The 27,965-nt window shown below is 37.5% G+C and overlaps 1 protein-coding gene across 2 annotated transcripts in view; it reads left to right on the plus strand.

The window, feature by feature from the left end:
- LOC134660584 (scavenger receptor class B member 1-like) overlaps nucleotides 1–27,816 on the plus strand; it is an 83,557-nt gene extending 55,741 nt beyond the window's left edge. Inside the window, exons 4-13 of one of the 2 annotated variants that reach the window (XM_063516364.1) lie at nucleotides 6,274–6,412; nucleotides 8,166–8,281; nucleotides 14,199–14,298; nucleotides 14,905–15,032; nucleotides 23,546–23,666; nucleotides 24,089–24,179; nucleotides 24,533–24,592; nucleotides 25,237–25,387; nucleotides 25,883–25,979; nucleotides 27,531–27,815. In XM_063516364.1, the coding sequence (XP_063372434.1) occupies nucleotides 6,274–6,412; nucleotides 8,166–8,281; nucleotides 14,199–14,298; nucleotides 14,905–15,032; nucleotides 23,546–23,666; nucleotides 24,089–24,179; nucleotides 24,533–24,592; nucleotides 25,237–25,387; nucleotides 25,883–25,979; nucleotides 27,531–27,755 (1,228 nt within the window). In that variant the 3' untranslated portion in view covers nucleotides 27,756–27,815. Of the gene's footprint in view, nucleotides 1–6,273; nucleotides 6,413–8,165; nucleotides 8,282–14,198; nucleotides 14,299–14,904; nucleotides 15,033–23,545; nucleotides 23,667–24,088; nucleotides 24,240–24,532; nucleotides 24,593–25,236; nucleotides 25,388–25,882; nucleotides 25,980–27,530 lie in introns of both variants that reach the window. The other variant, XM_063516363.1, reaches the window with a different exon arrangement.
- The last annotated feature ends 149 nt before the right edge of the window (nucleotides 27,817–27,965 follow it).

Genomic DNA, 27,965 nt, shown 5'->3' on the forward strand with positions numbered 1-27,965 from the left:
CGGTTGACACCAACACATAACAGGTTAAATAGGTGGTGAAAATAAAAATAAATCTTTTAAGAGTTGACTTAATCCCTCTACAAATCGTTTGGGAAGTGATTTTTTCATGATTTTGAGGGCAATAAATAATCACTAACAAGTTAATAACTACCATCACGAATATTATTGTTCATTATTTATATATAGGTAATCAATGTTTTACACCTCATTCAATTTAAAATTAGTGTTTTCCCTGAAAAAAATAATGCTATGGATAGCATGGGTTGCTGAAATTTATCAATCAGAATAACAGTAAAGTTTGATGTTTTATCAAGGACAGGGTTTTGCACGTTGTGTACAATCACAACAGCTAATAAAAGTGATAAAGTAATTTCTTACTTTTTCTTAATCCTGTAATGAATAATTTTCATTAGTTGGTGACATTGTTAATCAATAATTTAAGACCGATTAAGGGTACTAGGTCACACTTTAAGGTTGAGTTTTGTGTAATCGAAAAAACGTTCTTCATAAAGTGTTCAATTCTATCATTTGAGGAGAGCCTATTCTCCAATAAAAGCACAAGAGCAGATTTACAATTATTTACACATCTATACCTAGCTCCCTCATTACATAAGTAATGCTATTAAAACGGCAAGCACTTCTGAAACAGATGCCATAAAATAATTAATGTAATTATTTTTACATAACATACACCAGTATTTCAAGTGTGTGTGTGTGTGTGTGTGTGTGTGTGTGCTTGACGGTGTAGGGCGCAAGGGATTACACTGTACTGTACTCCTTTCTCCTCTTCCTCTTCTCCTTCAGTGATGGCTGATGGCACTTCCTGGATAACACTAGGGTAACCAGGATAAAACGCTGTTGAAACTTGAAACCAGTTAATAAAATATGCTTTTATATATGAGAGCTGGGGCGCAAATCTATACAATTATATGTAAGTACATAGGTATGCATATAAATATTTCGTAAACTGAGTAGTTACAATGACCGTGCCTTGATGCCTTCTACTTTTCCTAAATTTTAATACCTTAGATTTCGTTTCAGTTGGAAGGAAAACATAGATAAAATATTTTTTGCAAAAGCATCTAAGTACTTATGTAGAAAAAACATCTGGGTTACTTCACCAGGATATTTGTATAATATCCAATAACTCGGTAGGTATATGGATTTCCAAAATGTTGTAAGAAATTTCAAATTTAATTTTCGTTAAATCTGAAATCTTACATTATTTTCTCTCAATCAGCTTATGACACTTGAAGCACATATAGCATTTAAGTAGAATATTGTAAAGTCTCTTTTCACACCACTGCTAATGTTCCTAGACATAAAAATACTGTATTTCATTTCACCGGTTTATAAATAATTGCGATAGCTGTGTTGTCTTCTCTCAGATGTATCTCAGTGTGGTAAACCGGAAAAGAGGGTCTTTAAACATAAACAAGACCACCATAACCTGAACAAAATTAATGTACCTAATGCATTCTATTAGGCTCATTTAATAATTTCCACACGGGTGTAAGTGTTACTGTAAGTAATTAAATATCTGCAAAAAATATATATTTATAACCCTTTATTTTAATTAGCCATCAATATACGAAATTCAGTATAGGTACTTTTATCTATTCAGCTCTTTAAATACACACATAACCATATTCATTGGCCAAACTTGTAGCTATAGGTACAACAACCCATTTATATGAGCAAAGTTCATTAAAACTAATAACAATGCGACCAATATATAAAGGACTTTATCTGTTGTTTAAGTTTGTATTTGTCCTTATCGGCTAAAGAAATAATTCTAGTATTACCCAGCTTTCTGAGGTAAGTACTAAGGAGCTAGTTTCATTTGATTATAGCTGCATATAGGTAATGGTATCAAGACTAATTAAGTGTATTTTGTATATGTATGCACCTACATAGTATAAAAAACATTTATAATAATGAGCTTCAACAATAGATATATAATCTAAACAATTGCTCATTATGTGACCTCTAGATCTTAGACACTTCATGAAAGGTCTGACACATATCGACACCTAGTCTAATAGTCTAATAATTGGACTTATGTTGTCATTACTTTATTAGTTTCATAACAGTTCCAATTCCCTGTTGACAACCTGTCAGATCCCACGGCTCAGATTTGAGCCAGAACGCTTATGGGTGACGTCACACCTGGGAGTTGACGGGTTAAACTGCTTAGTTGCAATAAATTGACTTCTTAAATATATAGGTATCTGTATTTATTTCTCTTAGGATTTGGTAGAGAAAATATTAAAGTCAATATTAAACTGTATAAAGTGTACATTATTTTATAAGAACATCATAGGCATATACACACAGTATATATCACAGTCACATAGTTTTCTAGTATTTGACTATCAATTTCACAGAATTGATCATATTTCGGAATTGTAACCTTCGGTATTGGCACTGACAAAAATTTAATTTTGTATGACAAAATCCTTGTAAATATTGAATATGATGTCACTGCAATTAAAGAAGTGTATTTAAATAAACCACAGCTTTTGAGAATTTGTTCTAAATGAACACAGGCTGTTGTAATGTCACTTGAGTGCGACCACATTGTGACTGCAGAGAGGAAAGTGTTGCTCCGCTTCTTTATCGCTGCTTTTGACCAGGGTTTTTGTATGTTGTAATGTTAAATGAATACTTTATTATATGAAACAAATACAAGTAACAGCAAAACATACATTGGAAAATATGATTGATAATTGAGCCCTTGAAGTTGAAGTACCGGGCCGTAAGCCATTATTTTTTCTGCTAGATTTTCTTATAATATCACTTGTCGACAGCATGTTTAAAAATAAAATAAAAAATCTCTAATGCCATTTATTGTGCTTTAGTATTTAAAGGACCACTGCCTTAGCGAAGATTCTCAGTGATGATAATCACACAAAAGACGGTCAGTCACTTAAAAGCGACACCCGGTTTCAGCACAAAATTGATTGAGAGCTAAATCATCACAGTTAGCAAACAAATACTTAGCCTTGTTCCTTACTGACAAGCATCTCACCAATAGAGCACCAATAAAATTTTTACAGCGCAGATTATTTTGCATAATCTTGTTTGGGTCATACTGGTTTTGTAATGTTCTTAATTGTACATCTGAAAACAAACAACGAGGTTGTCCTATTAGGATTTTTCCATATCCAAATTTCTGGTGCCTCCGTCCCATGATGTCAATATTTACTCGCTTAATTCCTTGCTTGCTGAAATAAGAATAAATGTTTTAATTCACCTACTTGAAGTCATAGTACATACCAAGAGACGGCCTAATTTTTGCATACCACATTGATTAACTCATGGGGTTAAGAGCCGTGTCTAGACTACAAAACCCAGTTCTAGCAAGACTTGTGGCCTTCCACTGCCATTGGCAGGTAGGATATGAGCCATATCTCAGTGCTGTTAGTAAGGAATAAGTGACAACACCACAATGCCCCAAAGATACTGGCATTGAATGCACCTAGTATTAATATGTGAAAGATTGCCAAGTCCAAATATCATCAGAGATACCTAGGTTAGTACTCCAAAAAGCTTAGTATAGCTATTTTGCAAACAGATGCACCTAGAATAGTGCTCCAGAATGCAGTGCACAGCTCAGTCACCATGTGCAGTTAGCAGACAGACACACCTATAATAGTGGCCCAGAATGCACAGTGCACAGCACAACCACCGTGTGCAGGTAGCAGACAGATGCACCTAGAATAGTGCTCCAGAATGCACAGTGCACAGCACAACCACCGTGTGCGGTTAGCAGACAGATGCACCTAGAATAGTGCTCCAGAATGCACAGTGCACAGCACAACCACCGTGTGCAGTTAGCAGACAGATGCACCTAGAATAGTGCTCCAGAATGCAGTGCACAGCTCAGTCACCATGTGCAGTTAGCGGACAGATATACACCTAGCTAGAATAGTGTTCCAAAAAATCCAGAATGCACAGGTTAGCACAAACGTCGAAAATCATGAACAAATATTTCTTACCTTGCGTTTATTTTCTTTCGGAATTTTAGATATGTACATTCGGTCGCTGGCGAGCGAGGAGGGCACAGATTGCTTTTTATACGCCACGCGAAAATCGCTTTTTTCTCTACGCCGCTGGCGGAGATGGAGATGATGATGCTGCTAGATTCTTATTTTGATATGCAACATGTCCGGGTGGATAGTCATGCTATCCACGAAACGACGCCGCCTTTGACCTTGGTCGCGAAAGTAGCATTTTCTTCTTCAATCTTCTTGTATTTTCTTCCAATTTTGTAATTGGTCGGACTGTCGTACACTAATATTTTATTTTTTCACATATTTATTATATATTTACTATTATTTCCTATTAAAAAAGTTATATTTTATTAAGCCCTAATGGTCTAGGCTAACATGAATAAACACAATGACATTGACAGTTGACAGCGCGGGAACCGTTCAACGTAGGAGTTACGTTCATAAATCAGATACATATTTTTAATTTTGGCTTTGCCTCTCTGTAACATTCATGGAATAGGCTAAAATGATAAGCGCGTACTACATAGTTATATATCATTGAAGAAGTTTGTGCAGCGTAATAATAATTACCTATTATACTGTTTATCCTAAATCACGCATCACACTAATCTGATATACAACGCAACTATGTAAACATATATTTTCGTGTTGACAAGATTTTGAACCTTAACACATTGAAATAAGTGTTAACACGTGTACATATTTATGCCGCTTGTCATATAACGGCAGCGCCCTAATTAGGCTGACCTCTCTTATCACTTGTATGTTATTTATAATAAAAACAGCCTAAGACACGATAATAATAATGTTATATAAGCTTAATTCAAAATGGAAGCCGATTTCGAAGTCACCATGCCAGTAAGATACGAGAAATGTGTTCAATGAAACCATGTTTCATTTGTTTTGAACTAGCGACCCGCCCCGGCTTCGCACGGGTTAACAAATTATTAGTGATGTACCGACTATGGTTTTGGCCGACTAGCCGACTAATCGGCGCTCGGATGGCCGATTAGTCGGCGACTAGTCGGCTAGTCGGCCAAGTTCATAATCGTTACTTCCCGATAAAGATTACATTCGTATGGCAACTATAGTAGCTTTATTCAAGTTCGGATGCATTAGAAAAACAATTGTATTTCTCCTTGCGTCGTCGCGCTTTCAATATCAACTGAAATATGTTCCGTGCTACTGCGACGATACACCTACATAATTACCAATACATGAATTTAATATGAACACAAGCATATTTTGTACCCTAAATAAAAAAAAGTAAGTAAAATAAGAAGTAAGTAAGTAAAATGGACATGTAACATTGGACTAATATGGGCTTTTTATTTTATTTATGTCCTGCTTTCTGTAATTAATAATAGGCCGACTAATCGGCCTTTTTTGACGACTAGTCGCCGACTAATCGCCGACTACAAATGTGGCCGGATAGTCGGCTTTCCCGACTAGTCGGCGCCTAGTCTGTACATCCCTACAAATTATACATAAACCTTCCTCTTGAATCACTCTATCTACTTATTAAAAAAACCGCATCAAAATCCGTTGCGAGGTTTCAAAGATCTAAGCATACATAGGGACAGACAGACAGCGGGAAGCGACTTTGTTTTATACTATGTAGTGATACTAAGTACTGTGTTGTAGGTTTCCTTATTTCCGTACCTCAAAAGGAAAAAAACGTCCGCCCGTCTGTCCATCTGTCTGTCAAGACCCTTTATCTCGGGAACGCGTGGAGGCATCAAGGCACTGCACTGCATCAAGGTGAAACTTAAACCATATACTCAAGTCTACGGTCCCTTGAAGCTGTGAAAAAATCAAACCTCTAAGTTTACTTAGAAATATACTTGTCATACGCATGCAAAAGTACCTATAAATATGTTTTTTTTTTTAATATGTATTATAGGACATTCTTACACAAGTCCCATCACAGTAAGCTCAAGAAGGCTTGGGTTGTGGGTACTCAGACAACGATATATAATAGACAAATACATACATACATGGAAAACAGCCAAGACTCAGGAACAAATATCTGTGCTCATCACACAAATAAATGCCCTTACCGGGATTCTTGACAGGCAGGTTCACTACCCACTAGGCCAGACCAATCGTCGTTTCTAAGCATACACATTTCAGGGTCCAGATTTCATAATGCATTGTAAACTTTGCGTACGTGCTCAGTTTGTCCCTACCTTAGTTTCGTTAGATGTTTAAGTACACAAAATAACATAAATGAATGAATGCCATATGTTTGTTGCAGACAGAAAGTGGAGCGCGTGAACATACAGTTTAAGGGGGACTGGCTCTCGTACCAGGAGCGGAACACGTTCCGGTACAGACCGGACAAGACGGAAGGGGCACAGTTTGACAAGGTCTTCGTACCTAACCTGCCACTCTTGGTACGTATAAAGTTTGAGGAGGACTGGCTCTCTTACCAGGAGCGGAACACGTACGTTCCGGTACAGGCCGGACTAGACGGAAGGGGCACAGTTTGACAAGGTCTTGGTGCCTAACCTGCCACTCTTGGTACGTATAAAGTTTGAGGAGGACTGGCTATCGTACCAGAAGCGGAACACGTTCCGGTACAGGCCGGACAAGACGGAAGGGGCACAGTTTGACAAGGTCTTCGTGCCCAACCTGCCACTTTTGGTACGTATAAAGTTTGAGGGGGACCGGCTCTCGTACCAGGAGCGGAACACGTTCCGGTACAGACCGGACAAGACGGAAGGGGCACAGTTTGAGAAGGTCTTCGTGCCTAACCTGCCACTCTTGGTACGTATAAAGTTTAAGGAGGACTGGTTCTCTTACCTGGAGCGGAACACGTTCCGGTACAGACCGGACAAGACGAAAGGGGCACAGTTTGACACGGTCTTCGTGCCTAACCTACCACTCTTGGTACGTATAAAGTTTGAGGAGGACTGGCTCTCTTACCAGGAGCGGAACACGTTCCGGTACAGACCGGACAAGACGGAAGGGGCACAGTTTGAGAAGGTCTTCGTGCCTAACCTGCCACTCTTGGTACGTATAAAGTTTAAGGAGGGCTGGTTCTCTTACCTGGAGCGGAACACGTTCCGGTACAGGCCGGACTAGACGGAAGGGGCACAGTTTGACAAGGTCTTGGTGCCTAACCTGCCACTCTTGGTACGTATAAAGTTTGAGGAGGACTGGCTATCGTACCAGGAGCGGAACACGTTCCGGTACAGGCCGGACAAGACGGAAGGGGCACAGTTTGACAAGGTCTTCGTGTCCAACCTGCCACTTTTGGTACGTATAAAGTTTGAGGGAGACCGGCTCTCGTACCAGGAGCGAAACACGTTCCGGTACAGATCGGACAAGACGGAAGGGGCACAGTTTGAGAAGGTCTTCGTGCCTAACCTGCCACTCTTGGTACGTATAAAGTTTAAGGAGGACTGGTTCTCTTACCTGGAGCGGAACACGTTCCGGTACAGACCGGACAAGACGGAAGGGGCACAGTTTGACACGGTCTTCGTGCCTAACCTGCCACTCTTGGTACGTATGTCGTAGTCATAGTATTCATGAACAATACCGGATTTTGTTTGAAAATACATGAACGAACAAAAAACAAAGTATTTATCTGTCAAATATACAAGAAAGCGGCGGCGGTGACCGGGTGGAAATGACGTCCGACTTTCAATCCGGAGGTCGCGGGTTCAAATCCTGACTCATACCAATGAGTTTTTTGGAACTTGTGTACGAAATAATATTTGATATTTACCACTAGTTTTTCGGTGAAGGAAAACATCGTGATGAAACCAGTGGCCTATTTTATAAAGCTACAAGTTACAATTTACAAGCGGAAGTCTCTTTCTAACCCTATGTGTTAGAACGAGACTTCCGCTTGTAAATTGTAACTTGTAGCTTTATAAAATAGGCCACAGACTAATCCCAAAAAGGTTTAGTTAACCCTCTGAGTTGTAAGGTCAGATGGCAAGTCGCTTTGGTAAAAACTAGTGCCTACGCCAATTCTTGGGATCAGTTGCCAAGCGGACCCCAGGCTCCCATTAGCCGTGGCAAAATGCGTATAACGCGAGGAAGATGACTGTTTTTTGTAAACTTACCTACAGTTACTTTGGAGATCAAATTTATTTAACCTAGTTTTTAAGTTTTATTCGCGACGAAAACGTCTTTCAGGGTGTGGTGTCGAAAGTGAGAGAGATGAACATAAACTCCATCGGCCAGGTGGCTTTGAACGGCGCACTGTTTTACGCCAATCATAAAGACGCCCTCATCGAACTGCCAGTTCACAGGTAGGATATATATTATACTAACAACCCGCCCCAGCTTCGCACGGGTTAACAAATTATACATAAACCTTCCTCTTGAATCACTCTATCTATTATAAAAACCGCATCAAAATCCGTTGCGTAGTTTAAAAGATCTAAGCATACATAGACAGACAGCGGGAAGCGACTTTGTTTTATTCTATATATATAAATGCAAGTGTCCTGACTGACTGACTGACTGACTGACTGACTGACTGATTCATCAACGCAGAGCCGAAACTACAAAAGCTAGAAAGTTGAAATTTGCACACTAGGTTGAATTTGTAAAGTGTACAAGAGATAAGAAGCGATTTTGAAAAATTCAACCCCTAAGGGGGTTAAAAAGGGGATGAAAGGTTGTATGGGGTGCAAGTTTTATTTCAAGCGAGGAATTTGAAACTTTGTAAAAATGTACTATATTAAAAAACAAGAAAATTAATTTCTGCGTTTTCGAAAATTCATCCCCCAAGGTGGTGAAAAAGGGGTTGAAAGTTTGTATGGAGATCAAATATTTTTGTGAGTGTTGGACTTGAAACTTTGTATATGGGGATATTATTATAAGACGGGAAAAGTAATTTCAGCGTTTTTGAAAATTCATCCCCTAACAGGGTTAAAAAGGGGTTGAAAGTTTGAATCCATTACAAATGCTTTGAAACTTCTTAGAAAGGCATAATAGCCGATGACAAAAAAAAGTAATTGCGACGTTTTAGGTAATTCAACCTCTAAGGGGGTAAAAAAGGGGATGAAACTTTGTCCTGGGGTGCAAATTTTATTTTAAGCTAGGACATTGAAACTTCGTAAAAATGTACTATATTAAAAAACAAGAAAATTAATTTCTGCGTTTTCGAAAATTCATCCCCCAAGGTGGTGAAAAAGGGGTTGAAAGTTTGTATGGAGATCAAATATTTTTGTGAGTGTTGGACTTGAAACTTTGTATATGGGGATATTATTATAAGACGGGAAAAGTAATTTCAGCGTTTTTGAAAATTCATCCCCTAACAGGGTTAAAAAGGGGTTGAAAGTTTGAATCCATTACAAATGCTTTGAAACTTCTTAGAAAGGCATAATAGCCGATGACAAAAAAAAAGTAATTGCGACGTTTTAGGTAATTCAACCTCTAAGGGGGTAAAAAAGGGGATGAAACTTTGTCCTGGGGTGCAAATTTTATTTTAAGCTAGGACCTTGAAACTTCGTAGAAATGTACTATATTAAAAAACAAGAAAATTAATTTCTGCGTTTTCGAAAATTCATCCCCCAAGGTGGTGAAAAAGGGGTTGAAAGTTTGTATGGAGATCAAATATTTTTGTGAGTGTTAGACTTGAAACTTTGTATATGGGGATATTATTATAAGACGGGAAAAGTAATTTCAGCGTTTTTGAAAATTCATCCCCTAACAGGGTTAAAAAGGGGTTGAAAGTTTGAATCCATTACAAATGCTTTGAAACTTCTTAGAAAGGCATAATAGCCGATGACAAAAAAAAGTAATTGCGACGTTTTAGGTAATTCAACCTCTAAGGGGGTAAAAAAGGGGATGAAACTTTGTCCTGGGGTGCAAATTTTATTTTAAGCTAGGACATTGAAACTTCGTAAAAATGTACTATATTAAAAAACAAGAAAATTAATTTCTGCGTTTTCGAAAATTCATCCCCCAAGGTGGTGAAAAAGGGGTTGAAAGTTTGTATGGAGATCAAATATTTTTGTGAGTGTTGGACTTGAAACTTTGTATGTGGGGATATTATTATAAGACGGGAAAAGTAATTTCAGCGTTTTTGAAAATTCATCCCCTAACAGGGTTAAAAAGGGGTTGAAAGTTTGAATCCATTACAAATGCTTTGAAACTTCTTAGAAAGGCATAATAGCCGATGACAAAAAAAAAGTAATTGCGATGTTTTAGGTAATTCAACCTCTAAGGGGGTAAAAAAGGGGATGAAACTTTGTCCTGGGGTGCAAATTTTATTTTAAGCTAGGACCTTGAAACTTCGTAAAAATGTACTATATTAAAAAACAAGAAAATTAATTTCTGCCTTTTCGAAAATTCATCCCCCAAGGTGGTGAAAAAGGGGTTGAAAGTTTGTATGGAGATCAAATATTTTTGTGAGTGTTAGACTTGAAACTTTGTATATGGGGATATTATTATAAGACGGGAAAAGTAATTTCAGTGTTTTTGAAAATTCATCCCCTAACAGGGTTAAAAAGGGGTTGAAAGTTTGAATCCAATACAAATGCTTTGAAACTTCTTAGAAAGGCGTAATAGCCGATTACAAAAAAAAGTAATTGCGACGTTTTAGGTAATTCAACCTCTAAGGGGGTAAAAAAGGGGATGAAACTTTGTCCTGGGGTGCAAATTTTATTTGAAGCTAGGACCTTGAAACTTCGTAAAAAGGTATTAAATTAAAAAACAAGAAAACTAATTTCAGCGTTTTTAAAAATTCATCCCCCAAGGTGGTAAAAAAGGGGTTGAAAATTTGTACGGAGATTTTTTGAGAGTACGGGACTTGAATCTTTGTATTTGGGGATATTATTAAAATACAGGAAAAGTAATTTCAGCGTTTTGTAAAATTCATCCCCTAACAGGGTTAAACAGGGGTTGAAAGTTTGAATCCATTACAAATGCTTTAAAACTTCTTAGAAAGGCATAATAGCCGATAACAAAAAAAAGTAATTGCAACGTTTTTGGAAATTCAACCCCTAAGGGGGTTAAAAAGGGGATGAAAGTTCGTCTTAGGGTGCAAATTTTATTTTAAGCTAGGAACTTGAACCTTTGCAAATAGGTATTGAATTAAGATACAAGAAAACAAATTTCAGCGTTTTTAAAAATTCATCCCCCAAGGTGATAAAACATGGGGTTGAAAATTTGTACGGATATCAAATATTTTTGAGAGTGCGGGACTTGAATCTTTGTATTTGGGAATATTATTAGAAGAAAGGAAAAGTTATTTCAGCGTCTGGTAAAATTCATCCCCTAACAGGGTTAAAAAGGGGTTGAAAATTTGTATGGCGTTCAAATTTTATTTTAAGCTAGGAACATGAAACTTCAAAAAAATATATGTTATTAAAATACAAGAAAACTAATTTCAGCGTTTTTGAATATTCATCCCCTAAAGTGGTGAAAAAGGGGTTGAAAATGTGTATGGATATCAAACATTTTTTCGAACGCGGGACTTGAATCTTTGTATTTCGGGATATTATTAAAATACAGGAAAAGTAATTTCAGCGTTTTGTAAAATTCATCCACTAACAGGGTTAAACAGGGGTTGAAAGTTTGAATCCATTACAAATGCTTTGAAACTTCTTAGAAAGGCATAATAGCCGATTACAAAAAAAAGTAATTGCAACGTGTTTGGAAATTCAACCCCTAAGGGGGTTAAAAAGGGGATAAAAGTTCGTCTTAGGGTGCAAATTTTATTTTAAGCTAGGAACTTGAAACTTTGCAAAAAGGTATTGAATTAAGATACAAGAAAACAAATTTCAGCGTTTTTAAAAATTCATCCCCCAAGGTGGTAAAACATGGGGTTGAAAATTTGTACGGATATCAAATATTTTTGAGAGTGTGGGACTTGAATCTTTGTATTTTGGGATATTATTAGAAGACAGGGAAAGTTATTTCAGCGTTTTGTAAAATTCATCCCCTAACAGGGTTAAAAAGGGGTTGAAAGTTTGTATGGAGTTCAAATTTTATTTTAAGCTAGGAACTTGAAACTTCGTAAAAATATATGTTATTAAAATACAAGAAAAGTAATTTCAGCGTTTTTGAATATTCATCCCCTAAAGTGGTGAAAAAGGGGTTGAAAGTTTGTATGGATATCAAACATTTTTTCGAACGCGGGACTTGAATCTTTGTATTTCGGGATATTATTAAAATACAGGAAAAGTAATTTCAGCGTTTTGTATAATTCATCCCCTAACAGGGTTAAACAGGGGTTGAAAGTTTGAATCCATTACAAATCCTTTGAAACTTCTTAGAAAGGCATAATAGCCGATTACAAAAAAAAGTAATTGCAACGCTTTTGGAAATTCAACCCCTAAGGGGGTTAAAAAGGCGATGAAAGTTCGTTTTAAGGTACAAATTTTATTTTAAGTTAGGAACTTGTAACTTTGCAAAAAGGTATTGAATTAAGATACAAGAAAACAAATTTCAGCGTTTTTAAAAATTCATTCCCCAAGGTGGTAAAACATGGGGTTGAAAATTTGTACGGATATCAAATATTTTTGAAAGTGCGGGACTTGAATCTTTGTATTTGGGGATATTATTAGAAGACAGGAAAAGTTATTTCAGCGTTTTGTAAATCCCCTAACAGGGTTAAAAAGGGGTTGAAAATTTGTATGGATATCAAACATTTTTTCGAACGCGGGACTTGAATCTTTGTATTTCGGGATATTATTAAAATACAGGAAAAGTAATTTCAGCGTTTTGTAAAATTCATCCACTAACAGGGTTAAACAGGGGTTGAAAGTTTGAATCCATTACAAATGCTTTGAAACTTCTTAGAAAGGCATAATAGCCGATTACAAAAAAAAGTAATTGCAACGTGTTTGGAAATTCAACCCCTAAGGGGGTTAAAAAGGGGATGAAAGTTCGTCTTAAGGTGCAAATTTTATTTTAAGCTAGGAACTTGAAACTTTGCAAAAAGGTATTGAATTAAGATACAAGAAAATAAATTTCAGCGTTTTTATAAATTCATCCCCCAAGGTGGTAAAACATGGGGTTGAAAATTTGTACGTATATCAAATATTTTTGAAAGTGCGGGACTTGAATCTTTGTATTTGGGGATATTATTAGAAGACAGGGAAAGTTATTTCAGCGTTTTGTAAATCCCCTAACAGGGTTAAAAAGGGGTTGAAATTTTGTATGGAGTTCAAATTTTATTTTAAGCTAGGAACTTGAAACTTCGTAAATATATATGTTATTAAAATACAAGAAAACTAATTTCAGCGTTATTGAATATTCATCCCCTAAAGTGGTGAAAAAGGGGTTGAAAGTTTGTATGGATATCAAATATTTTTTCGAACGCGGGACTTGAATCTTTGTTTTTCGGGATATTATTAAAATACAGGAAAAGAAATTTCAGCGTTTTGTATAATTCATCCCCTAACAGGGTTAAACAGGGGTTGAATGTTTGAATCCATTACAAATGCTTTGAAACTTCTTAGAAAGGCATAATAGCCGATTACAAAAAAAGTAATTGCAACGTTTTTGGAAATTCAACCCCTAAGGGGGTTAAAAAGGGGATGAAAGTTCGTCTTAGGGTGCAAATTGTATTTAAAGCTAGGAACTTGAAACTTCGTAAATAGGTAGTTAGGTAGTAGGTTTTATTACTGAAAATCTTCTAAGGGGGTTTAGAGGGATTATATCGAGGACAATTTTATTCAGTTAGGGGCTTGAAACTTAGTAGGTTGTGAAAGACAAGTCTCATGCATTGTATAATATTAATAATTAAGAAATGATTAACCGTCCTACCGCAATCTCTTGCTGCATAATGTTCTAAGCTAATGTAGAATATATAACCACCAATATACAAATCCACGCGTACGAAGTCGCGGGCAACAGCTAGTACTATATATGTACCTACTATGTAGTGATGTATAAAATATCGCGGTTGGCTACCATTTAGATATTTTAGATGGTTGCATTGGCACTGGTAGTCCTCAACTGTTCATTTCTCCAGAAACTTCCTTCCTCGCACCTAAACTGTGGAATAAACTGTCGCCCGCGGTATTGCCATGACAGACACGACCTTTATAACTTCAAGAAAAGAGCGTACACGCACTTTGAATCCGGCAACGCACTTACAACTGTGTTGCAGGTGTCCATGGTCTACAGTAATTGCTTGCCATCAGGCGATTAGTCTGCTCTTTTGCCTCCTATCATAAAAAATGTTGCAATTATTTTTCATTTTGGCAGGTTCCTGTGGGGTTATGATGATTCAATCATTAACACGGCGAAGACTTATCTAAGTCTGCAAGGACAATTGAAATTTACAAATTTCGGATTGCTTGCCACGGTGAGTAGTAGTTTTAGCTGCTGCAGGAGCTATATTATAAAACGCGAAGCGTCTGGTTGACGTAACTGGTGATCGAAGAGCTGGCGGCTACCTCGCACAACGTATCAGCATTGCGATACAGCGAGGAAATGTCGCCAGCATCCTTGGTACAATGCCTCAAGGGCCTATTTTAGATTTAAGCTAGTTTTTAATTTCTTTTAGTACTGTATGTATCTTGTTTGTAAATAAATGTAAATAAATATATATAGCTAATTAATAATTACAGGCATAGGTAGATATAGGTACCTCATGTCATTGTATGTGCAAAGTTTCAATGCAAATTACAATCCAACAAGTAGTTATAAAATGAGAACGAAACTCTGTTTTTATGGTAAAATTCGGCCAAGCTTGCTGCGGACTTCTTAAGGAGAATTTAATATGATCACCTTATGTTCGCCGTGTACGCAAGTCGCTCAATGTCGTGGCCGAACCGTAAGCTAGGCTCTCCGAAACGTGTCGCGCGAGTGAAAAAAATACATGAGTCTAAACCACCTTTTTATATTACCTAGTCTGTCTCACGTCTCACGACAGTTTATATTGGAAAACTTAATTTGTGTAATTTTCCAGAAAAACGGCACCGTAGACGAGCATTTCACCATTAACACGGGCGAACGCGACATGAACAGAATGAACGTCATCGAGAGGCTCAACGGGGAAGACCATCTCACTTATTGGGGCAACCCGGAGTGCAATAGGTAATATATTATATAAAGATTACTTACCCGCCTTAGAGCAGTTTCCCACTGACGTCCAGGTTTTTGCGGGTACGGTTTTCTGCAGGATCCCGTTTTAGTAGTACACGTGCTAATATATATAGTAACGTTTACACTTCACACGAGCATGGGATACTGCACGCATACTACAGAAAACTGGATCCTGCAGAAAACCGTACCCGCAAAAAACTGTACGTCAGTGGGAAAGAGCTCTTACAAAACAGAGGGTAATGCTCACCATCAAAACGGGTATGGAGGACTATTTCACTTACCTACGGGGACAACTGTGAAATAGATAGAATACTCTTTATTGGCACATCTTAGTTAAAATCAAAATCAGTGAAATGTTGTTTATTCAACTTTAGCAACGCCACTTAAAAAACTTACACCACGACTTATGTATGCTGTGTATTTTATTCACTTTTTGAGTTGTTTTATGATATTATCGTATACTATACTATTATGCTACGTTGTATAATATTGTATTAAGTATATTTCCGGTCGCGCATCGTCTCTGGTTTTTGGATAGCTGGAATCGCCCCTTGATGCATAGCCAACGTGCCAATCCTTTACGCTCCGTACCGAACGAAACAAAGCTGTCTCTGCACTATATAGAAGAGTGATAGAGAAAGACGACTACGCTTCGCTATACGTAGCGTAGGTAAACGATTGGCTCGTTGGCTAGGCACCCTGCCTCGACACTCCCCGTTTATATGCGCGCGCGTGCCACAGTGCCTAAAGTGCCTCTTATTATTTTCATACATTTTTTAATATCCGTATTTTGACATTTGGCGCCTAGAGCGGCCGCACTCGCTTTACCCTATTAGGGCTGATATATAAGAGCACATAATCATAATTGGAAATTAAACGAACTTACCTGTAAGTGAAGTTCATTTCAATTATATTAGCTGCACAAACTTCGAAATGATAATTTTAACTTGTAGTACGTGCTTTATCATGTAGCCTGTTCCATGAATGTTACAGAGAGGCAAAGCCAAAATTAAAAATATGTATCTGATTTATGAACATAACTCCTACGTTGAACGATTCCCGCGCTGTCAACTGTCAATGTCATTTAGTTTAGAGTAACAAGCCAAGACATAACACTTTCACTGCCAGTAGCCCGCTAGGATTCTCTATTCTTAGGTACTTATCGCTACAAAGCGGAAAAAACATATGGTATCCGCTATGCTTTCAGCTCACGCTGGCAGTGAATACGCCAATAGATGGAACAACTTGGCCCCCAATTCAGCAAAGCCAATATTGCCATAACTTTGACAGGGATTATAGGTACACGAATCCCTGGCTGTCTCAGGACAACGTGGGTACTGGGCGGGATGGGTTATCATTTCGAAGTTTGTGCAGCTAATATAATTGAAATGAACTTCACTTACAGGTAAGTTCGTTTAATTTCCAATTATTATTACGCTGCACAAACTTCTTCAATGATAATTTTAACTTGTAGATGTTTAGAGATAAGTATTCAAAGTTTGTTTTGGCTTTGTATTACAACAATGAAATCATTGATTAACAATGATTTATTATTTCATTTTAAATTAGGTACCTTTTTAGTTATCATTAACTATTTTCAAAATATAGGTATGTATATTTAGTTTACAACATTATTTAGAGATCTAGTGATATCATTTCATCAAACTGTCTATCGTATAGTATAGATAGTTGAAACAAAAATAATTTGATCCTTATTTATTAATAGGTAAGTATTTTCATTTATACCACCAAATACCACATACAACTTAATTATTATAGGAAAGAAATCAAAGGATAGCATGAGATGCATCTGTTGGCGAATACAACAACTATAAGCAACTCTTGGCAGTGTGTTATTGTTGGTTACACCTTTAAGTAACACTTATTTTCTCATTTATCATAGTAAGGATTTACCAAAATTATTGGATGGAACCATGATTATGAAATTGAGAAAAATCATTACAAGAATCACTCCACCTTGATGTTTTTCTTCCACCAACTCCTAAACGATTTACGGTTGACACAACACATAACAGGTTAAATAGGTGATGAAAATAAAAATATATGAATACAAATCTTTAAGAGTTGACTTATGTAATCCCTCTACAAATCGTTTGGGAAGTGATTTTTTCATGATTCTGAGGGCAATAAATAATCACTAACAAGTTAACTACCATCACGAATATTATTGTTCGTTATTTATATATACAGGTAATCAATGTTTTACACCTCATTCAATTTGAAATTAGTGTTTTCCCTGAAAAAATTAATGCTATGGATAGCAAGGGTTGCTGAAATTTATCAATCAGAATAACAGTAAAGTTTGATATTTTTTCAAGGACAGGGTTTGCACGTTGTATAGGTACAATCACAACAGCTAATAAAAGTGATAAAGTAATTTTTTACTCTTTCTTAATCCTGTAATGAATGATTTTCATTAGTTGGTGACATTGTTAATAAATAATTTAAGACCGATTAAGGGTACTAGGTCACACTTTAAGGTTGAGTTTGGTGCAATCGAAAAAACGTTCTTCACAAAGTGTTCAATTCTATCATTTGAGGAGAGCCTATTCCCCAATAAAAGCACAAGAGCAGATTTACAATTATTTACACATCTATACCCTCATTACATAATGCTATTAAAAACGGCAAGCACTTCTGAAACAGATGCCATAAAATAATTAATGTAATTATTTTTACATAACATACACCAGTATTTCAAGTGTGTACTGTGTGTGTGTGTGTGCTTGACGGTGTTGGGCGCAAGGGATTACACCGTACTGTACTCCTTTCTCCTCTTCCTCTTCTCCTTCAGTGATGGCTGATGGCACTTCCTGGATAACACTGGGGTAACCAGGATAATGGATAATGGGGTAACCGCTGTTGAAACTTGAAACCAGTTAATAAAATATGTTTTTATAAATGAGAGTTGGGGCGCAAATCTTATACAATTATATGTACATATGCGTGTAAATATTTTGTAAACTGAGTAGTTACAATGACCGTGCCTTGATGCCTTCTACTTTTCCTAAATTTTAATACCTTAGATTTCGTTTCAGTTGGAAGGAAAACATAGATAAAATATTTTTTGCAAAAGCATCTACTTATGTAGAAAAAACATCTGGGTTACTTCACCAGGATATTTATATAATAACCAATAACTCGTGAGGTATATGGATTTCCAAAATGTTGTAAGAATTTCAAATTTAATTTGCGTTAAATCTGAAATCTTACATTATTTTCTCTCAATCAGCTTATGACACTTAAAGCACATATAGCATTTAAGTAGAATATTGTAATTTCTCTTTTCACACCACTGCTAATGTTCCTAGACATAAAAAATACTGTATTTCATTTCACCGGTTTATAAATAATTGCGATAGCTGTGTTGTCTTCTCTCAGATGTATCTCAGTGTGGTAAACCGGAAAAGAGGGTCTTTAAACATAAACAAGACCACCATAACCTGAACAAAATTAATGTACCTAATTCATTCTATTAGGCTTATTTAATAATTTCCACACGGGTGTAAGTATTACCGTAAGTAATTAAATATCTGGAAAAAATATATATTTATAACCCTTTATTTTAATTAGCCACCAAATTATGTCACACTAGGTGATATATTGGCATTGTATTTCTTTAAAATATACGAAATTCAGTATAGGTACTTTTATCTATTCAGCTCTTTAAATACACACATAACCATATTCATTAGCCAAACTTAAATATCTATAACTTGTAGTTATAGGTACCTATAACTTGTAGTTATAGGTACAACAACCCATTTATATGAGCAAAGTTCATTAAAACTAATTACAATGTGACCAATATATAAAGGACTTTATCTGTTGTTTAAGTTTGTATTTATCCTTATCGGCTAAAGAAATAATTATAGTATTACCCAGCTTTCTGAGGTAAGTACTAAGGAGCTAATTTCATTTGATTATAGCTCCATATAGGTAATGGTATCAAGACTAATTAAGTGTATCTTGTATATGTATGCACCTACATGGTATAAATAACATTTATAATAATAAGCTTCAACAATAGATATATAATCTAAACAATTGCTCATTATGTGACCTCTAGATCTTAGACACTTCATGAAAGGTCTGACACATATCGACACCTAGTCTAATAGTCTAATAAAAGGACTTATGTCATTACTTCATTAGTTTCATAACAGTTCCAATTCCCTGTTGACTTAAACTGCTTAGTTGCAATAAATTTACTTCTTCTATAGGTATCTGTATTTATTTCTCTTAGGATTTGGTAGAGAAAATATTGAAGTCAATATTAAACTGTATAAAGTGTACATTATTTTATAAGGACATCATAGGCATATACACACAGTATATATCACAGTCACATAGTTTTCTAGTATTTGACTATCAATTTTACAGAATTGATCATATTTCGGAATACCTCTAGGTATTAGCACAGACAAAATTTAATTTTGTATGACAGAATCCTTGTAAATATGATGTCACTGCAATTAAAGAAGTGTATTTAAATAAACCACAGCTTTTGAGAATTTGTTCTAAATGAACACAGGCTGTTGTAATGTCACTTGAGTGCGACCACATTGTGACTGCAGAGAGGAAAGTGTTGCTCCGCTTCCTTATCGCTGCTTTTGACCAGGGTTTTTTGTATGTTGTAATGTTAAATGAACACTTTATTATATGAAACAAATAGTAACAGCAAAACATACATTGGAAAATATGATTGATAATCGAGCCCTTGAAGTTGAAGTACCGGGCCGTAAGCTATTAGTTTTTCTGTTAGATTTTCTTATAATATCACTTGTCGACAGCATGTTTTAAAGAAATCTCTAATGCCATTTATTGTGCTTTAATAGTATTTAAAGGACCGCTGCCTTAGCGAAGATTCTCAGCGATGACAGTCACACAAATGAAAGTCAGTCACTTAAAAGCGACAGCCGGTTGCAGCACAAAATTGATTGAGAGCTAAATCATCACAGTTAGCAAACAAATACTTAGCCTTATTCATTACTGACAAGCATCTCACCAGCCGCAGTTCAAGTCGCTGCCAATAAAATTTTACAGCGCAGATTATTTTTGCATAATCTTGTTTGGGTCATACTGGTTTTGTAATGTTCTTAATTATACATCTGAAAAAACAAACAACGAGGTTGTCTTATTAGGATTTTTCCATATCCAGATTTCTGGTGCCTCCGTCTCACGATGTCAAGATTTACTCGCTTAATTCCTTGCTTGCTGAAATAAGAATAAATATTTTAATTCACCTACTTGAAGATGAGTACATATCAAGAGACGGCCTAATTTGGCATACCACATTGATTAACTCATGGGGCCACAAAACCCAGTTCTAGCAAGACTTGTGGCCTTAAGTCCACTGCCATTGGCAGGTAGGATATGAGCCATATCTCAGTGCTGTTAGTAAGGAATAAGTGACAACACCACAATGTCCCAAATATACTGGCATTGAACACACCTAGTATTAGTATGTGAAAGATTGCCAAGTTCAAATATCATCAGAGATACCTAGGTTAGTACTCCAAAAAGCTTAGTATAGCCATTTTACAAACAGATGCACCTAGAATAGTGCTCCAGATTGCAGTGCATAGCTCAGTCACCATGTGCAGTTAGCAGACAGACACACCTATAATAGTGGCCCAGAATGCACAGTGCACAGCACAACCACCGTGTGCAGTTAGCAGACAGAGGCACCTAGAATAGTGCTCCAGAATGCACAGTGCACAGCGCAACCACCGTGTGCGGTTAGCAGACAGATGCACCTAGAATAGTGCTCCAGAATGCACAGTGCACAGCACAACCACCGTGTGCAGTTAGCAGACAGACGCACCTAGAATAGTGCTCCAGAATGCAGTGCACAGCTCAGTCACCATGTGCAGTTAGCGGACAGATATACACCTAGCTAGAATAGTGTTCCAAAAAATCCAGAATGCACAAGTAGCACAAACGTCGAAAATCATGAACAAATAAGCACTTGATACTGGGTCCACTGTATTTCCTACTTTGCGTTTATTTCCCTTTCGGAATTTTAGATACGTATTAAACATTCGGTCGCTGGCGAGCGAGGAGGGCACAGATTGCTTTTTATACGCCACGCGAAAATCGCTTTTTTCTCTACGCCGCTGGCGGAGATGGAGATGATGATGCAGACCTAAAATAAAAAGTAGGTACCTACGTCCATGCCCTGCTAGATTCTTATTTTGATATGCAACATGTCCGGGTGGATAGTCATGCTATCCACGAAACGACGCCGCCTTTGACCTTGGTCGCGAAAGTAGCATTTTCTTCTTCAGTCTTCTTGTATTTTCTTCCAATTTTGTAATTGGTCGGACTGTCGTACACTAATATTTTATTTTTTCACATATTTATTATATATTTACTATTATTTCCTGTTAAAAAAGTTATATTTTATTAAGCCCTAATGGTCTAGGCTAACATGAATAAACACAATGACATTGACAGTTGACAGCGCGGGAATCGTTCAACGTAGGAGTTATGTTCATAAATCAGATACATATTTTTAATTTTGGCTTTGCCTCTCTGTAACATTCATGGAACAGGCTACATGATAAAGCACGTACTACAAGTTAAAATTATCATTGAAGAAGTTTGTGCAGCGTAATAATAATATACATATATGTATATTACATAGAATACATAATATGTAATATTACCAGGTTATCCGTGGTCACTGAGCAGATTGTGACCTCTTGGCGTACATAATTTTCTTCGTATCTTGAACGGTTTATATTGATGAATTAGGTTGCAGCCAATCGCATCAATTTGAAATGGCAACCTCAATGTACTTATCTGACTCAAATACAACAGTTGGTTGGTGGCTTTTAGTCGACGAAGCTTGAGCGAAGCGTCTCCGTTTCAAGTTGGGCAAAAATCCTTTCGTTTCGTATGTCTGTCTGTCTGTATCCTCTAGTCACATTTCTTATTCTCGTCACAATAAATACTATTATTAAATTATACAACGGGACTTAATCGCGTATCTAAGTCCCGTTGTATAATTTAATAATGTGTAAAAATCGTGAAAGTTTAAATCAGTGTTACAATAAATACTACTGGCGAATTTAAAGCTTTACTTGGTGTATGAGAACTGAACTAATAATTAAGTTACCATTTTTTTCGAGAACGTTTTTTTTTGCTGTATATATGTCGGCGGCCGATCGTAAGATCAGGCAGATTGTAATGTTCCTGTGTAATGTTTTGACGATAGTGACATTAAACCAATATATAGGTAGGATAGGTTCGTTAGGATGCTTTAGATGCCCGAAGGGCAAACTGCCCAGCACAACCAAAGGTTGAACCCATGCACGATATTTGACCACCACAGACATTTAATAAGCTTAATTAAGTTATGGCATTCTAGAGGTACCAGTCAACCATAGAGCACAAAAAAATCGAAAGGACCCACTTTCTCTTTGAAGAATATATTTCAGAAAAAAAAAACTTTAGAACAACAATCATTTAAACAGTCGAATTTACAGTAATCGCAAAATACTAGTAACTCTAGTGTTAATATTACGTGCTGTAATAAAAAAATAACTACACCCGTTTTCTGCTTATTTATTAGGTAATTATGTTGCTATGTTGCTAAAACATATGTTTCCCTGTCAATAACTTTACAGGGAAGGTTTTCTGAATGACCTATTCCATTCATCAATGAGACAAACAATTATTAATACCTACTTGATTGTAACTTCAGCAAAATAAACAAGCATTATCAAGGCAAAACCACGGCAAAATGCTAGCTTTCTTATCACAGTTCATAAGTTTATCAAAATATGTCGAGCGAGTGGAACGTGTAAAAAACATCAGCCTTTAGAGTGACTTTAAATGTTCTATCACTTTCTACTTTAAACCTTATTCTTATAGCAACAGAGTCTAAAATGGTGTAAGCGGCTTACCGTGTAAAGTTTACTTCATATGTCGGAGATATATATGTAAAATTGTAGACATAATATAGGACATTGTTTTGTAAATGGCTTGATAAAGCGGCACTGAGATATAATTCATGGATGTTACTAATGAGGACTATTAAGGTTGTCTGGAAGAATTTGCTAATTAGTGCTAATGATATGCCTGACTGTTGGGGATATAGCATAGACTATAGATACAAGTTCAGGAGACCAGCACAGGGGCGTCTTGTTTAAGAAGACTGGCAGTATCTATACAAGCTCATCTTGCTTCAACTTTCAGAGCCATCTATTGGACGGAAGTTCAGTTATTACGACAAAATGTCTAACCGATGCAAGGAGGAGGAGTAGGAACATCACGTCAGGTGACAAGCAAAAGTCACTAATTACTATAAAATATTTAAACAAAAATCAACCTTCTTTTCGTACCAATATGGTTCACTATGGCTATGAACTTGTGGTGGTACTTAGTGACTTTTGCTTGTCACCTGACGCATCAGTCGTCCTCTCAGCCAGAAAGTACCCTGAATATTTAATAAATAAACTGTTATTTGTTCACAGTATCGAAGCAACCGACGGCTCGATATTCCCCCCCTCACTACTGGATAGAAAGACGACTTTACACGTCTTTTTCCCTCAGCTCTGCCGACGACTGCCTTTCGTTTACGAAAAAGATGTCGTGGTAAGTTACTTGCAATAACACTAAGTATATAAAACCCCTGAGAAAATAAAAATAAGTTTTATTTTTAGGGTTCCGTACCCAAAGTGTAAAAACGGGACCCATTACTAAGACTCTACTGTCCGTCTGTCTGTCACCAGGCTGTATCTCATGAACCGTGACGCCATGAACTAGACAGTTGAAATTTTCACTGATGATGATGAATACAAGTCGGATGACAATGCAATATTATGGTACCATCGAGCCGATCTGATGATGGAGATAGGAGGTGGCCATAGGAACTCTGTGATGGATCAACGCAACCTACTTGTGTTAGGGGTTTTTAGAATTGTCTCGATGAGTATTAGTTGTATGTTAATGAAAAGTACAGTCAGGGATAAAAGCATGTACCAAAAATGAAATTTTTGCCAAAAACTTATTTATAGACTGCTGACGGAATCCAGTTGCTCCGCTACCGCATGCCAATGAACGTGTTCGACGACCCCACCAGCAACCCAGCCAACCAGTGCTACTGCGAAATAGATTCTGGCACTTGCCCACCGAGGGGCGTCACCAATGTCACTGCTTGTGCCATGGGTAAGTGACAGTTTTCGCAGGGAGTTGGTTTACTAGGCTAGTCCACTAGTGCTACTGCGAGATTTACCTCGGCACGGGTAACGTCACTGCTTGTGCTATGGGTAAGTGACAGCTTGGTGACAGCTTCCGCAGGTAGTAGGTTTTATAAGCTAGCCCACCGGTACTATTAGTGAGAGATCGGCTCCAGAACCAGCCCGCACAGCGGCGTCATTAAGGTCACCGCTTGTGCCATGGATAAGTGACAGCTTTCGCAGGTAGTTGGTTTTATAAGCTAGCCCACCAGTGCTACTCGTAGATCGACTCCGGCACTTGCCCGCCGAGGGGCGTCATCAACGTCACTGCTTGTGCCATGGGTAAGTGACAGCTTTTGCAGTTAGTTGATTTTCTAAGCTATAGAGTCCACTTGCGAGTATGACTCAAGACGTGCTCGCTGAGAGGTGTCATTAATGTCACCGCTTGTGCCATGGGTAAGTGACAGCTTCGCAGGTAGTTGGTTTTCTAAGCTAGTTCGTCAGCGCTACTGCGAGATCACTCCGGCATCTGCCCGCCGAGGGGCGTCATCAACGTCAGTGTTTGTGCTATGGTCAACAGCTTTCGCGGGTAGATGGTTTTATTTTACATTCGAACGGCGTTCAAGCCGCAATGATTTAAACAAACTAGTCACACCGCGGAGTGTCTTCAATTGATTATGGCTAAAACTTAACCCTTTTGAGCCAGATTAAAGACATACATACATAACTTACTTGCAAAAACTTCCTCAACTGTCCAATAGATGGCGCCTTACTACTAACGCCATCTTTTATCAAGTTGGAAAACAATTTACTCCCAATTCGGCAATATGGCACAGTTACTTAATCAAAAGCATATAGTCAACTTAAGAGAAAGATGTCTTGTTGTCGCTTTCTACCATCTTAACTGTTTTACGATCACATTCGTAAAATATTAAAGGAATTATATTTGCAATTACTCGTAGTCTCAATTTATAATTTTTCGTCAGGTGCACCCGCTTTGGCGTCTCACCCGCACTTCTACCTCGGCGACCCAGGATTGCGTGAAAACGTGACCGGTTTGAACCCCGACCCTGTGCTGCACGACTCTTATGTGGACATACATCCGACGTTGGGCATATCGCTTCATGGCAAATCCAGGTACCTAGTAATACAATACAAATACTTACTCTTTATTGCACACCGCAAGACAGAAAACCTTACGGCTCGGCCACGACATTGCGCGAATGGCGACGGCGGCGGCGGAAACCATAGGTTGGAGCGAGACAACGATTGGATGTTTCGTTGGCATACAATACAACGGTTACAATGAATACAGCAAATCAAGTAGAGGTACAGGCTATAGCGAGTTGCGCTCTGGTTGGTATAGATTTCTTTTTTACCATTTGTTGACAATATATAGTCCTACTCGCCGTGTCCGATGACGGCGACTCCTCCAACTTCTTAATCAGGAACATGGAATGCTCTAACATGACTTGCGAAGCCAAACTTGGTTTTGAAAATGCGATTACACGGTGCGCAATGGATCTGGCCGGCTGAGTTGTAGGTGTAGGTATACGAGGGCTTCGGTCGCGTCTTACGGAGTATTAATGTATTAATGAAACGGTATTACTTATAATATTAATTATCTTTCAGCATGCAGATTAACATCCAGGTGAAGAAAACGCCTATGTTCCCCGCGCTCAGCTTCCTCGAGGAAGGCACCATCCTGCCAATCGCGTGGATCGAGATGGTAAGCATGAGCAGATTTTGAATTTCATTCGCTCGAAAACGGCGTACCTAATGCTAATTTTTTTTAAATACGAGCGTGCTAATTTTTTTGAAATACGAGCGATAGAAAATAGTGGTATTGACCACTCGTTTTCAATTCTATTAGTAGAATTTAAATGCCTAGTAGTGGAGATATTACTGAACGAATGTACACGAAATCGGGCGGTCGAAATTAAAAAATCGGCGCCCAGTATTCTACTGACTTTTTCGGGCATGAACCGTAGCTTGGGCTGCTTTGAGTACTTAATGGTTCTGCATGGTTACAATTAATTGCTTCTTAGGCGAGGCAAAAACCTAAACTATACGGGCAAACTTATGAAGAGGCCTTTGAATATTAGTAATCCATGTTGGTAAGACCTACACAACTAAAGAGTCCTTAGAGATAAGCTAAGTACATTCCTAACGATTCAAGGTGTAATGTTTTGAAAAGATGTGTCCCGCCGAATGTTGCATTAATATGGGCGTTTTTAGGGTTCCGTAGCCAAGTGGCAAAAAACGGAACCCTTATAGATTCGTCATGTCTGTCTGTCTGTCTGTCCGTCTGTCCGTCTGTCTGTCCGTCCGTATGTCACAGCCACTTTTCTCCGAAACTATAAGAACTATACTGTTGAAACTTGGTAAGTAGATGTATTCTGTGAACCGCATTAAGATTTTCACACAAAAATAGAAAAAAAACAATAAATTTTTGGGGTTCCCCATACTTCGAACTGAAACTCAAAAATTTTTTTTTCATCAAACCCATACGTGTGGGTTATCTATGGATAGGTCTTCAAAAATGATATAGAGGTTTCTAATATCATTTTTTTCTAAACTGAATAGTTTGCGCGAGAGACACTTCCAAACTGGTAAAATGTGTGTCCCCCCCCCCCTGTAACTTCTAAAATAAGAGAATGATAAAACTAAAAAAAATATATGATGTACATTACCATGTAAACTTCCACCGAAAATTGGTTTGAACGAGATCTAGTAAGTAGTTTTTTTTTTTAATACGTCATAAATCGCCTAAATACGGAACCCTTCATGGGCGAGTCCGACTCGCACTTGGCCGCTTTTTTTTTGTTGTCCCCTACACTTTTTTTTCAAATTTGGGATCTTTTATGTTATTTCTACTCAGAATCACGAGCTCTTTCTATCCTAATAGGAGAAAAAAAGTGTCCTAAGGTTTTTATTTCCATTACGTCACCATTTTTCATAGACTTTGTATGGCGGTCGCGCAATGGAAAGATCGAAAAATTTATGGATATATTGGAAATTTTGGGACACTTTTTTTCTCCTATTAGGATAGACAGAGCCCGTGATTCTGAGTAGAAATAACATACAAAATCCCAAATTTGAAAAAAAAGTGTAGGGGACAACAAAAAAAACGCCCAAATACATATTAATACAAGGGGGGGATTTAAATCTTCTCGAGGCAGTGGTGTAGGGTTGGAGCCGGTGTAGCTTAATTTGACGTTCCTACATGCCTACTTGAATAATAAACTATCTTTATCTTTTAAATATATTTCTTTCACAGACTGTCGAGGAGATACCAGAATCCCTCCGCACCATGATCTACCACGGCACATTCTCGACGGCGGCAGCCCAGCTCGCGCTCACAGTCATCTGCATCATCGCCCTCGCCATCTCCTCCATCTGTCTGTCCCTCATGATCTTCAGACGGAGACAGAAACCGTGCGTGACGCTGAAGAAAGTGCTCCCGACTGAAGCTGAGCTGAAGCGCTTGAAATCCGTGTCGTGAAACGTTGGGTGACTTTTTGTGTCTCAAATTTTGCGCCGTAGGATAAGTTCTGGACGTTTGTATGAGCTTATTGGCGTTGGTAGGTTTAAAATTATACTAAAGACTCGAGTTATCCAGGAGGGTGCTATGTCCCGTCCAAAACGGTGGAGGTAGCTTTCGAATTTATTTTATACATTATTAAGTCAAGTTAAGTGGGAGATATCTATCTAC

This window comes from Cydia amplana, chromosome 27 (genome assembly GCF_948474715.1).
Source record: "Cydia amplana chromosome 27, ilCydAmpl1.1, whole genome shotgun sequence".
NCBI classification, from domain to species: domain Eukaryota; kingdom Metazoa; phylum Arthropoda; class Insecta; order Lepidoptera; family Tortricidae; genus Cydia; species Cydia amplana.